At 40.6% G+C, this 13,586-nt stretch overlaps 1 protein-coding gene across 8 annotated transcripts in view; it reads left to right on the top strand.

Moving 5' to 3' along the window:
- The window catches only part of FRMD4B (FERM domain containing 4B), a 354,364-nt gene that overhangs the window by 211,081 nt on the left and 129,697 nt on the right, over positions 1-13,586 (top strand). For all 8 annotated transcript variants that reach the window (XM_021007524.2, XM_021007518.2, XM_021007519.2 and 5 more), the window contains one exon: positions 6,651-6,743. In XM_021007524.2, the coding sequence (XP_020863183.1) occupies positions 6,651-6,743 (93 nt within the window). The remainder of the gene's footprint in view (positions 1-6,650; positions 6,744-13,586) is intronic.

The following is a 13,586-nucleotide window of genomic DNA, read 5'->3' as shown; positions in this document are numbered from 1 at the left end:
TGATTTTGAATTCCTGAATCTGCAACTGTGATCATATCTTGGTGCTGAAGCCTTCTTCTTAATGTTTCCAGTGTTGTGAACCTAGTCCAACCCTGGTCACCACCCTACACTGGCCTTGGCCTTTGAGACATTTCTTCCTCTTATCTGGTAGCCCATCTCTAAAAGTAGATAAACAAAAAAATCAATTCTGCCATACCTTTCCCTCTCCACCAGGGACCACTATGATGACCTGTTCTTATCACAGTTTAACTCCCCATGTACTAAAGACGATTGCTCACAATTATCTGATTTGGGACAACAAGGCGGGAAAATTGGAGAAAGGGAGACAGATATTAGACAGAGCAGTGGATAGAGTGACAGGCCTAGAGTCAGGAAAACCTAAGTTCAAATCCAACCTCAAACACTTACTAGCTGTGTGGCTATGGGCAGGTCACTTAACCCTGTTTGCTAGGGTGGCACAATGGATAGAATGCTGGACCTGGAATCAGGAAGACTCATCATTCTGAGTTCAAATCGGGACTCAGACACTTATTAGCTATGTGATCCCTGGCAAGTCATTTAACCCTTTTTGCCTTAGTTCCTCATCTGTAAAATGAACTGAAGAAGGAAATGGCAAACCACTCCAGTATTTCTGCCAAGAAAACCCCAAGTGGGGTCAAAAATAGTCAGATGCAACCAAAAACAACTGAACAATAAGGATAGTTATTTGGAGGACCTGGAAATCTACCCAGAGGAGTTTGGGAGTTCATCCAGTGGGAAATAGCCATGAAATAATAGTGAGCGATTCAAAACAGTATATCCTTAAATGGTACTTTGAGTGGCCTAGATCAGGAGGTCGAAGGGGAGGCTGATCAAGGAGGGCTGAAGTGGTCAGGGATGACATCAAGGAGGAGATGGATTTTGAAAAGGGGCTGGAAGGACGAGTAAGATGTGTATTGACAGAAGGCAAAGGAACTGGATTCAGGGCTAGAGGCACAGAGACATAAAATGAGCACAGAATGTTTGTGGGACAATGAGGAGTATGGGGTCTGAGTTGGGGGTAGTGGGTTAAATGAGAGATTTGGATTTGGTGACCTCAAAAATCCTTTCCAGCTCTCTAATTGCTGTGATCTGTGATCTGGAAATAAGTGTTGTTCAATAGATTGTGGGGGGGCAGGGAGAAGTTGAATGCAGAGAAGATATTCGGAGAGCCTTGAGAACAGAGCAAAGAGATATAATAGGAAACCGAGAGCCGGGGACATTTTTGAGCAAAGCAGTGAAAACTGTCTTCAAGTGAATTTCATCTGTAAGTAACATGGAAGATGACTTGGAGGATGGGAAGGCTTGAGAGTGAGAGGCTGTTTAATCAAGTGCCAGGCAAATAGCCAGGTTCACTTAGATAGTATGCACATATGCATCATGTCATTCAGACTTCAAGACCTCTTCAAAAAGAAAAAAAAACATAAATGAATTCCTTGAATAAAATGGACACCTTTCTTTCCTTCCTGTGCGTCACGGAATTTCTTTCTTAAAACTATTTTATGGGGAAAAATTCCATATATACAGTATAGCCTCCCACAACACCCTCCTTAATATAACAAAACTTGAATTTGGCTGCAATTCTCACTGAAATCCACAGCCATTTCAGGAAGGTTTTCAGCCAAAAGTCTTTGAGAATAGACTATTTCTTTCCACACAAATAGTCATAACAATTATTCCGTTCCACATGACTAGGTGAAGGTAAAGGCCTCCCCACAACTGTCACTGGCTGGGAAGGTAGCCTCTGTCCTTTTCTGGTGTTTATTTCCAGAAGTTGGTTTTTATGATTGGTAGTTCCTGCCTTTCTGGAGACCATGCCTGGAAACTTGCTTCTTTCAAGGGTGTCTCCTTAGAGTGTTTTGGTCAGCAGCCTAGGACTTTCCTTTTGCCTTATAAATATTTTTAGTAAGTATTTTCTCTTGGCATTTTTTTCCCCATAAAATAACTGAGCCCTCCCAGACTACTACCATTCCAGTACAGATGACACATCAGACGCTTACAGTTGTTGAGGGCTTTTTTTAGACCAGAAAAACTAAACTTATGGTACAGTGGGTATCTAGTTAATGAAAATGGTTTGCTCTTGGGCATACAGATGAAAACTAGAAGTGCAGGAAGGAGCTGTGATTTCAGAAGCATGAGAGAACTCCCAGTATGAGAACTCCCTCCATCAACGTAGATCTGTAGGTCACAAACCACTAATCATTTAAGCAGCTAGATGGCAGAATGGATAGAGGGCTGGACCTGGAGTCAGGAAGACCTCCATTCAAACCCTGTCTCAAACACTTACTAGTTGTGTGACCCTGGGTAAGTCACTTAACCTTTGTCTGCCCCAGTTTCCTCATCTATAAAATGAGGCTGATAATAGGACTTCCCTTTCCAGGGTTGTTGTGAGGATCAAATAAGAAAATATCTGTAAAGTTCTTCACAGACTTTGAAGTGCCATGTAAGTGCTAGCCATTATTATTGAATTAGTAAAATCAGGGGATCAGTCAATCAATCACTAAGTATTTATTAAGCACCTATTATGTATGAAATACAGTGTTTGGTCTGCCCAACAAAAAGACCAAGATCTTGCAAGACAAAAAAGGAAATATTGGCTGCCCTCAAGTAGCTTATATTCTCTGGGGGAAGACAACATATATATATAGGCATAGACACAGATATACCAAATAAATGTAAGCTAATCAGGAAGAGGGCAGTAATCAGGAAGGTAAACAGCTAGGAGGGATCAGGAAAGACCTCTTGTAGGAGGTGACATTTGATCTGAGCTTTCAAGAAAACTAGGGAATCTGGGGAGGGGGGAGGGAAGGGAAGGGGAGAAAATTTCAAACTCAAAATCTTATGGAAGTGAATGTTGAAAACTAAAAATAAATAAATAGATAGATACAGATAAATGGATGGATGGATGGATAGATACATAGATGAATGAGTGAATGAATAAGATGGGGAAAAGGAAAACTAGGGAATCTTAGAAGTAGAGGTGAGGAGGGAATGTAGTGTGTTCCAAGCTTGGGAGACAGAGCACAGACAGGGAAGCAGAATGTCTTTTCTGAAGAAAAGCAAGGCTAAATTAACTGGACTACACAGTATATGAAAAGGACTGATGAATAATGAGGCTGGAATAATAGATTGGAGTCAGTTTCCAAAGAGTTTTTAAGTGCCAATCATAAGAATTTTTATTTGATCCTAGAGTTAATAGGGAACCATTGGAGTTAATGAGTAGAGAAGTGATATGGTAAGCCCCGTCACTGATTTTAGGAAAAATAATTTTGGCAGTAGAACAGAAAATGGATTGGAGTGGAAAGAGACTTTCAGGAGACGGGAGACCATTTAGAAGGTTACTGGGGTGATCTCTGAATGAGTGAAGGAAGGGGATATACACTAGAGATTTTGTGACTGTGGAAGTGACAGGGTTTGGTAATTGACAAGATTAGTGGGGTGAGTGAAAGTGATCACTATGGAAGATGGATGGGAGAAGGCAGATGTTTGAGGCAGGGAGACCCAATCAGGAGGTAGTTGTTAAAGAAAAAAAAAGTCCAGTGTCTAATTCAACCCCTCATGTTTTACAGATGAAGAAACTGAGGCTGAGGGAGATTAGGCAATCTAGCCAGGGATAGTTGGTATGCCCTGTGACTCCAAGGCTGAACATGGGATATGAGAAATCACAATCACAAAAGCAAAAGTGATTATATGGTCATTGTGATTGAAGAAATCAATAAAAACAATCTGCACCTGGAAACTCTAAGGAGTTTAATGATTTTTTTTTTCTGCCTCTTCCCAAGGTAAAATCTGCCTCCCTCCCCATGTTCTTCCCTGCATGGAGTGTCAGCTTGGCTCCTCTAGAGGGCAGCCAAAGCTCTCCTTAGACAGAGGCACTTGCCTTTCTTAGTGTCTTAATGGCTTAGTGGCTTAGCTCTTCCCAAGCTGTGTGGTCACTTTGTTCTGGATTCAAAAGGCCCTATAATTTGAATAAAACCCGACCCCTAAATATCTGAAAAAGTCTTAGTCAGCCATCAATCCCATAGGCCAGAGAAACTGAAAAACAGATTAGATCAGCAGCCAAACCACTTATCACTCTCATTTCCTACAAATGCAGAGGGAATTGTTATATTGCTAGCTCCTTGTCCTTCTGTCTCACTGAGTATTTCAGTGGCCTTCTCTGGCCCCTTGCCGCTCTGACAGATCTCACATTGTTAATATTAAAGAAATCTATTTCAAAGGCTACATGCCTGGGAATGAGCCAGAGGGGGCTCCTAAGTGTTCTTGGCAGGTTAGACCAAATTTTTAAACCTTTTTGAACCACAAGCAATTGAATTACCAAAAAGTCTGCATGTTTTCCCTCTAGTCAGTTGGACATGAAGTAGGATGATTGATGGTCGATTTTCATGAATTCAGTGCAAATGCTTTTAGAATAATATGTTTTATTGCTGTATAACCATAGTGACCAAATTTGGACCAGGAAAAGAGATGAGAAAATATTTTTCCCCCTTCCCTTGTGAAGAAACATGAGTATGGAATGTTACGCACACTATAAGACAAGTTTCAGTTGATTTTCTCTATTTTTTTTTCTTTGTTACAAGAAAAAACTCACTGGTAGGAATTATGTTGTGAAATTAATGTGATATAAAATTAAAATTTTTAATGTACTCAACAAACAATAAGCAGAGTGACATTTTGTATTATATATACCTTTTGATCAATTGTATGATTATGAAGATATGGTCCACCATAGAGAATATTGTTTGTGAAAGCCTACCCATTCCCTTCCCATATTTTTTTTTAATCAGAATATCCTTCAACTCTGTGGAAATCATTTTTTAAGAAAGATTTTAGAGAGATGACAAAGCAGGCATATGGTCTTGTAACTATTGGTGGCCTGTCATTCACCATTTTGCAGTTAATACCATTTGTGACTTTTTGCAGTAATTTGATATCTTCCCCCTCTTTGAGATGTTTTAAAGATTCACTCCTCAATGATTACAAATGTGTGCTGCTCCTGGCAAAGATTTCTTCTTTGTGTATTTAGTTTGGTCCAACTGCTTTTATCTTCTTCATGGCTGTTTCCTCTTCCTCATACAATACATTAGGACCAAAGTGTTGAGTTCAGCTATGATAATAATTTGTCACTGAAATGCTAACAAATTTGTTCCTTTTTTTTTTTACTGCTGTCCCTCCATTTTCATTGAGAAACATTCTTGGAATAATCTGCCTCTTTGCTATATTTGAGAGACTATTCTGCTTACATAATAACCTCCATGACATTTGCAGTTGCCTTTTTATTCTAGACCAGTGTTGCTCTTGGCTGCCACATCACTCCACTTGGCAAGGAGATCAGTTGTTTTTTTGGCTGAGGCAACTTCTGGCCTGTTTTAGCCTCCTTATTGAAGTGATTTATTTACATCACTTAAACTTCTTCAGGAAATAATCTTAGTCGATGTCAATGTCCTTTCCTTTACCGGTTTTCCATTTTCCAGACAGCAATCTGTTTGAAGACGTTGGTTTGGAGCTATTGTGATTGCACAAATTATCTTCTTCTTAGAGGATTGAACTAAATGACCCTCAGCTCCAGAATCTTAACAGGCAGCACTATGTACTTAGTGAAAAGTAGTCGGAGAGAGTTTTGAAACTTAGGTATGAATTTTAGGTTTGAAATTTAGTTTTGTTACTTCATGCTACGTGGCCAACTCACTTTACATTCTGTGCCTATATTTTCTCATCCAAGAAATGAGGGTTTGGACTAAATCATTTCTAAAATCCCTTCCTGTTCTATATCCTACAATTCTAGTCAATAGAGAGCTACATTTAAAAAAATCAAACATATCCAAGTTCCTGAATAAATTAATATAAATGAGCAAATAAATAGTTGCTTCATTATTTATTCCACAAACATATTCATAGAAATGTGCCTCAGGTAGTAATGGGCTGTATTAAAAAAAAATTGCCTTCCAGAACATCTAGAATGTCTCATTTTTTTCATTTGAAGGGATGTAATTGTCACTTCCTATTTAACGCAAAAAGGGGTGGCTGAGTAGTAAGGTAGACAGGGTGGAGGGCCTTCCATCAAGAAGTCCCAAGTTCAAATCCAGCCTTAGACAATTACCAGCTGTGTGACTGAGCAAATCATTTAACTCTTTTGCCCCAGTATCCTCATCTATAAAATGAGCTTGAGGGTCAGGTAGGTGGCGTAGTGGATAGAACACAGGCCCTGGATTCAGGAGGACCTGAGTTCAAATCCAGCCTCAGACACATAACACTTAATAGCTGTGTGACCCTGGGCAAGTCACTTAACCCCATTGCCTAGCCCAAAAAAAAAAAAAAGTAAAATGATCTTGAGAAAGAAATGGCAAACCACTCCAGTCTGTTTGCCAAGAAAACTCCAAAAGGGCTCATGAAGAGTTGAACACAACTGAAATGACTGAACAACAACTAAACACAAATATGATGTTATGATCAAATTTAATTTTTAAATTTAGCTGATGAAATTAACAATTTTAAGAACTGAAATGACATAATAATTGGACCAAAGTAGCAAAACTCCAAAGAAAGAGGGGAAAATTGATATTCATTTTACTAGGCTTTCTTTTTTAAAATCAGACCTATGATTTGTTCCCATCCAATTTTTTTCCCCACAGAGGTCAGAGCATCTGGCTGCAACTAGATCACCGAGTTCTTGACCATGACTTGCCCAAGAAACCAGGTCCAGCCACTTTGTACTTCGCCGTGAGGTGAGTAGCTGCAACCTTACCCTTTATGGCTTGTCTCTAATGTAAAGGATTCTTATCATAGGTCATTACAGGCAGAATAAACAGCAGTATTGTTTCAAGAAATTATGACAGAGAGAATGATGCTTCATAATATCTTGGCTTGGGGGGCAAAGTTAAACCAAACATCACATAGAATTGTTTTTGTTCATCTTTTGATGATGGTTCAAGTCCGTCTGACTCGGCAAGCCCGGCCTTTCCACTAGGTCCCATCTTCTTATGGCGCTAAGCTTTCACCACTCTGATGACCCTTCTGGTGATCAGTCAAACTTAGATAGCTAGGCTGGCCCTCAGACAAAACAGTTACTTAGGCCTATATCCAAAGCCTTGGAAACATGGTAGGCTCTGCCCCATTAGCATGATCTTCAAGACCAGGGATGCCTTTGTTTCATGAACAGCATCAGAGCAGAAACCTAGTGAAGATAATACATCAGCAGGTCAGGGCCCTGTGATCTTGTTAGCACAGGAACTTCTACCAACCTTCTAAGTAACCTTTCTGCACCTTATAGTCTTAGAGTGGTTAGGGAATATAGGAATAAGCATTTACTTAGGAACCACTTTCTTATACTATTTTTTTTTACATTTGTCTTTCAGTTCCTAAAATCATAGTTTCTTGTCCATGCAGATTGATGCTATCCTAAATATAGGCCTGGAGTGAGCTGTATGCTTTACAACATTCATCCACTGTTAGCATCTCTCTAATATGACACTGATGCTTGCTATTGTTTTCTCTTGGCTCTTCATGCATTCAGAGCTCTTATCAAGTAATTATTCACTTACTCTTCAAAACAGTCTAGTATTGCTATTACCCCAAATTGCATAAAAGGGATGATGAAACAGACACTAAAGAGTTAAATGAGATGACCTAGGTCATAGAACATGAAAGAAGAAATGGCACTTTAGCAATTAAATATACAGGATGCTTTTTCTTTTTTTTAAAACTTTCAAGGGTATTACCCTTTCCAGTTGATTGTTGCCTTTCAAATGGCAGGCAGTCATGCTGGATTGAGAAAACAGAGTTGTCAATGATACTTCTCCCTCAACAAAAAATCTCAAAGCTGGCAGGAACCACAACAGCCATATCCTAAAAACTAAATTAACCAACTGCTTAAAATAAATCCCCTCTAGATGGCTCAGTGGGTAGATTATGGGACCTAGAATCAAGAAGATAAGAGTTCAAATCTGGCCTCAGGTACTTACTCTTGTTGTGAACCTGGGCAAGTCATTTATTAAACTTTGCTTTGCCTCAGTTTTCTCATCTGTAAAATGGAGATAATAGTAGCACTTAGCTCCCAGGGTTGTTAGGAGGATAAAAAAAAATAATATTGTAAAGCTTGTGCAAACCTTAAAGGGCTATGTAAATGTTGTTGTTGTTGTTACACCTAACGCATGGTCTTCCAGCCTGGCCTTAAAAACCTCCAATGGGCAATCTATTCATAACCTCTTAAAGCAGCCCATTCCACTTTTGGATAGCTTTTATGGACAGGAAATTTTGCCTTTACTCTGTCTCTCAGAGGTAGTAGACAAGAGTTGATTTGATTACTTTGTACCCTAAAGAAAAAGAATATTTTTATCCACCTACTTGGTTATTTGTAGGGCAGCTAGATGGCTCAGTGTATAGAGTGCTGGGCCTAGAGTAAGGAAGACTCATCTTCCCCAGTTCAAATCTGACTTCAGGCACTTATTTAGCTGTGTGACCCTGGACAAGTGACTTAACCCTGTTTGCCTCAGTTTCCTCATCTGTAAAAGGAGCTGGAGGAGGAAATAGCAATCCAAATTCAGTATCTTTGCCAAGAAAACTCCAAATGGGGTCAGGAAGAGTCATACAGGACTGAACAACAACAATGCCTTTATTCATGTTGATTAAGCACCTAAATAGAATAGTTAAAGACCCAAATGGTGACTGCTGGCCTGGTTTAAGCTCAGCAACTGTTCAAGCTCCTGTGGTTATAGGGTGCAGCTGTTCATAGCAGCTTTCACTGCCTTTCGAGGTCAAAGCCTCAGAGCTAGAAGGGATGTTAAAGAGCATCTAGGCAGGCTTACTTAGCAGGGCTTCTTAGCCTGGAATCTTGAACTTGGTTTAGTTTGGGGGGGGGGAGTAAGTATTAGATCATTCTATTTCATTTCCTTTGTAATTCTATGTGTTCTATTTTATGCATTTAAAAACCTGATTCTGAGAAGGGGTCCCTAGACTCCACCAGGCTGCCAAAGCATCCTCAGATCAAAAAAAAAAAAAATACAAATACAGATGGAAAGTGCTTTATAAATTGTAAAGGGCTCTTGTACCCTAGTCTTTGTAAAATGCACAAAACTGACAAGAGAATCTGGTCATTAGATATGGGAAAGTAAGCCTTTCTCCCTAGAAGCCACCTCAAGGATGCCAAATCTGAATGCCAGTGATAGATTTTATAGAAGGAGTGCTCTCACTCTGGCGCTGGCAGAGAGTAGAAAGAAAACTAACCAAGAGTTAGAGGCATATAGCTTTCCTTTTACATCTAGCTTTTCCTTTCTAGCAAACTTTTCATCTGTTCTTCTATGTAGGAATCTCAAAGATGTCTAATAAATGAAGATAGATAGGTAGATAGGTAGATAGATAGATAGATAGATAGATAGATAGATAGATAGATAGATAGATAGATAGATAGATGTGCACACAACCATGACACATCTATCTTCTCTGTGTTAGAGAAGGATTAGCAGAATCCAGACTCCTCCAGGTTTCTGTGGGATGTTCTTGCTCGTGGCTTGTTATCTCACTCTGAATTATCTCCCACAAACATGTGAGCCTAGTCAGAGCCCTGCCTCTAATGCAGCCCAGATGCAGGCTTCTGAACAGCCTGATGGGACACAAGGGTATTGAAGCAGAAGAGTGAGGCTGTGAGCAGTGACCTCATTGGGGAAGTTCCTTCCCTTGGATGCTTCAGGGAGTGCCCCACAAGGGGGTGCCCTGGAGGTGCACGGGATGCCATTGCTGGGGATTTCACCCCACCCAGAGCGGTTCTGTTGTTCCTCTCACTTCCTCCCTTCTCTCCTCCTTTTGGCATCTTCTATGATGTGTTTTCCCTTCTCTTTTTCAATTCCCTGCTTAAGCCTTTGGGCTGTGAGCGCCACCTGCTGGCAGTCCTAGGCTGTGTTGGTAGCTCTCCATGAAGGGGGTTTCCTGGTGCCTTGGAGATAGAAGACTTTGGGGCCCTATTAATTGCAAAGGTCAAAGATGATCGTGAAAGGCGTCTCGAACTCTTGTCTGTGTATCTCCAATGCCTAGCACAGTATCTAATGTAGAGTGAGCACTTGTAGATTGACTGATTAAGGAAACTGAAGACTACTGATAATTTTAAAGTTAGACCTTATTTGCCATTTGCCTCAACCTCCTTGTTTTCCAGATGAGCAAACTGAGACCCACAGAAGTTGTGACTTCCTAAGATCACAATAGGGAGTAAATAAATTAGTAATAGAAGCATATTAGGTACTTAAACAAGCTGATCTGATTTTTTTAAAATAATTTTTGACTTTCACAAACAGATTCCTGAAGAGACAGCTCCTGAATCACAATCGTACCTATGTACAATAGCAATGGCAAACTCAATATAGCACTTTAAAGTTTGGGTCCTAAATCATAGACCCGGAGCTAGAAGGATTTCAGAAACTCTGTGGTCCAAGTCCTTCATTTTACAGATGAGGAAACTGAGACCCAAAGAAATTCCATGACTTGTCACACAGCTAGAAAGTGTGTGATAGCAACAGCTGGTATCCATGTGCTAATTTAAGCTCGGGAAGCCCTGAACATACTTTTGATTTTAAAGACCAGACTACGTGACAAAGAGGATTCTTTGGGTTGGTGTTGATCTCATCTTCAGTGCAAGATTCAGCTTATTGGAAACAGGAGAACTCCCAGAGCTTGTTGTCTGTGCTGAGGAATGTGATTGAAAACCCCAGAGGAATAACAGTTTACATCTCCTTTAAGCTAAAGGCCCTAGGAAGATGTATGAGTTGGGAAAAGTTCTTGGCTGCTTTTGCTTGCATGAATGGGCTCCCTGCCCAGCCTCTACCTCCCACCTGACTAGGTTTTGTAGTGGAAATTAAGGGAGTGGACTGATGTCATCTTGACTAAGTTTGTGCTATATGTGTGCCAGGCACCAGTCTTAACCAAAAGAGAATGGCCCTCACCCCTGAAGATTATGGGATCACAGATTTGAACTAGAAGGAGATCTCAGAGGTTGGTTCATTCAGCTCACTCATTTTATGCATAAAGAAACTGAAACTTGCCTCAGGCATTTACTAGCTGAGTGTGACCCACTTAACCTGTCTGTGCCTCAGTTTCCTAAATAAGGGAGTTGAGCTTGGCCTCTAAGATGTCTTCTAGTTCTCAAATAGTGATCTCTTAAAGCAACCTACCCAAGGTTACGCAGGTACCAGGTAGCAGAGCTGGGATTTCAACCAAGGTTCCTGCTCTGAATCCAGCATTCTTTTCACCCTGCCATACTGTCGTTTGCTGACTCTTGTGATTTCTAGAAGAACAGAGAGCCTACACACATATTCATGCTTGACTCGGTTCTCTGAATAGTCCTGCTCTTTTTTCTTGTCCTTGTGTCAGGAGTATATACAGTAGGGTTTTTTTTTCATTTTATTTTATTTTTCAATTAACAAACATTTATTTTCTCTCCCTCCCACTGATCCCCAAGTTAGATGAAAAAGAAGAAAAGCAAAACCCTTATCACCAATGTGTATACTCAAGCAAAATAAATCCCCACAGTGCCCATGTGCAGAACTTCTTTTCTCATTCTGCCCTCTCTGTCAGGTGATAAACTTAACTTCATAAATGGTTTTCTAGAATCATGGCCATCATGGTCCTCTGGACCAAGCTTCATCTTCCTTCATTATTGATACTATGGAAGCAGAGTTGGGCATTGCATTGATCAGCATTCTTTAATCTTTCCAAGTTGTTTGTCTTTATAATGTTGTTATCATATAAAATGAAGGGAGTTCTGCCTACTTCATCACACCAGGGCACATACATCTTCCCAGATTTCTCTGACCCCCATCTTTTTGTCATTCCGCACAAAAGAATTCTGTATACATTTCTTGAGCCGTTCCTAAAAGGTCTGATTCTTGGCACTGGAATGACAATTTCTGCCCTGATAAGAAAGGGGGTATCAAATGGGGCTACTGAGTGATTACTTATAGGTCAACAGGAAAGAAAGCAGAAGTGACCTCAACATATAATTGGTTAGATTTCGGGGGTGGGGAGCCTGCAGCCTAGAGGTAGCAGAACCAAGATTCAAACCCAGGTCCTCTGACCCCAAATCCTGAGCCTTCTTACTACACCCATATTTATGGTGTGTCATGACTAGGTAAACAGCAAGCACAACTCAAATCTGAGTTCAAATCCCACCAATGACATGTTCTATGTTCTATGAACCTCAGTTTCTTCATCTACAAAATTGGGATGATAATACACATAGGAGCAAGCCTACAGAGCTAATATGAGCTAAAAGCTAATATTTCTATACCTCTCTAAGGTTTGCAAAGCACTTTACAAATATTATGTCATTTGATCTTTACAACAACCCTGGAAGGTATGTGCTATTATTAGCCTCATTTTACAGATCAAGAAACTGAGGCAGGCAGAAGTAAAATGACTTGCCTAGGGTCAATCAATCAATAAATGCTTATTAAGCACTTATGTGCCAGGCACTAGACACAGCTATTAAGTGAATTCGATAGGATTTGAACTTGGGTCTTCCTGATTGCAAGTCTATCCACTGCACTACCTAACTGAGATAACCTATGTGCAATGCTTTTCAAACTTTAAAATATTGTCATATCAGTCCTCATCATTATTATTGTTATAGTGTCAGGTTCTATTGGGGAGTGGGGGTTGTGAATGTAGGAGCAGTCAGGGGAACCTTAGTTCAAATCTAGCCTCAGACTCTCGCTGTGTGACCTTAGCCAACTCACTTAACCTCTGCCTGCCTCAGTTTTCTCAACTGTAAAATGGGAACACTAATAGCACCTACACCCTGCCCCCACCCCCATCCCGGGTTGTTGTGAGGATCTAATGGATGAGATTTGTAAAGCTCTTAGCACACTCCCTGGCACATAGAAGGCACCATATAAATGCCAGTTATTGTAATTATTCTCCTTCACCCTCTGAATAACCCCTTGTCATTATCATCAGTTAGCATTTCCAACCGTTCTCTCCCTCCCCAACTTTTCCCCCTAAGCACCTGCACCCTCTCTGTCATGGACAAGAGCAGGATGTTGTGAAGAGCCATGGGGGAAGGTCCTGGCACATGTTCCTGACACATCTCTTAAGCCTGGGTAGAGAGAATATCTCCCGGGCTTCCTCTCCCCACTTCCTGCCTAGCTCAGCACTCTGGGGCCCCAGATACTCAGATAGTTCAGGGACAATCATCCCGTGGGTGGGCAACATGCTAGGATAGCATGCCTGGACAAGATTCTCTGGTTCTCTAGCTTGAAAAGATCTTCAGCTCCCTGAGACACAGCTAGAAAAGCTTGGTGTGATACAGAGCAATGAAAATCATGTTTCCCAGGAGTGTTCTCCAGGCCAGTAATGGAAGGAAAATCTTCTTCCCCTGAAGCTGGGAGAACATTTTGCCACTAGCCTCACAGACGTTAAAGAGACCATGGTGGACTCTTATTCAGAGAATCAGATAAGACCTAGAAGAGGCAGATTGCTAGGACACACTTAAAAAACCCATTATGTTTTCATTACACTTCGAAAGAAAAGTCATGTTTCTACATCCATTAAAGGTAATAACCTTTAGGATAGAGGCCTCTATTGTA

The sequence above is a fragment of the Phascolarctos cinereus genome, unplaced genomic scaffold (genome assembly GCF_003287225.1).
Source record: "Phascolarctos cinereus isolate Bilbo 61053 unplaced genomic scaffold, phaCin_HiC Scaffold_4;HRSCAF=312, whole genome shotgun sequence".
NCBI classification, from domain to species: domain Eukaryota; kingdom Metazoa; phylum Chordata; class Mammalia; order Diprotodontia; family Phascolarctidae; genus Phascolarctos; species Phascolarctos cinereus.
The sequence above is the reverse complement of the archived record's forward strand: the minus strand, read 5'-3'. Positions and strand labels throughout refer to the sequence as shown.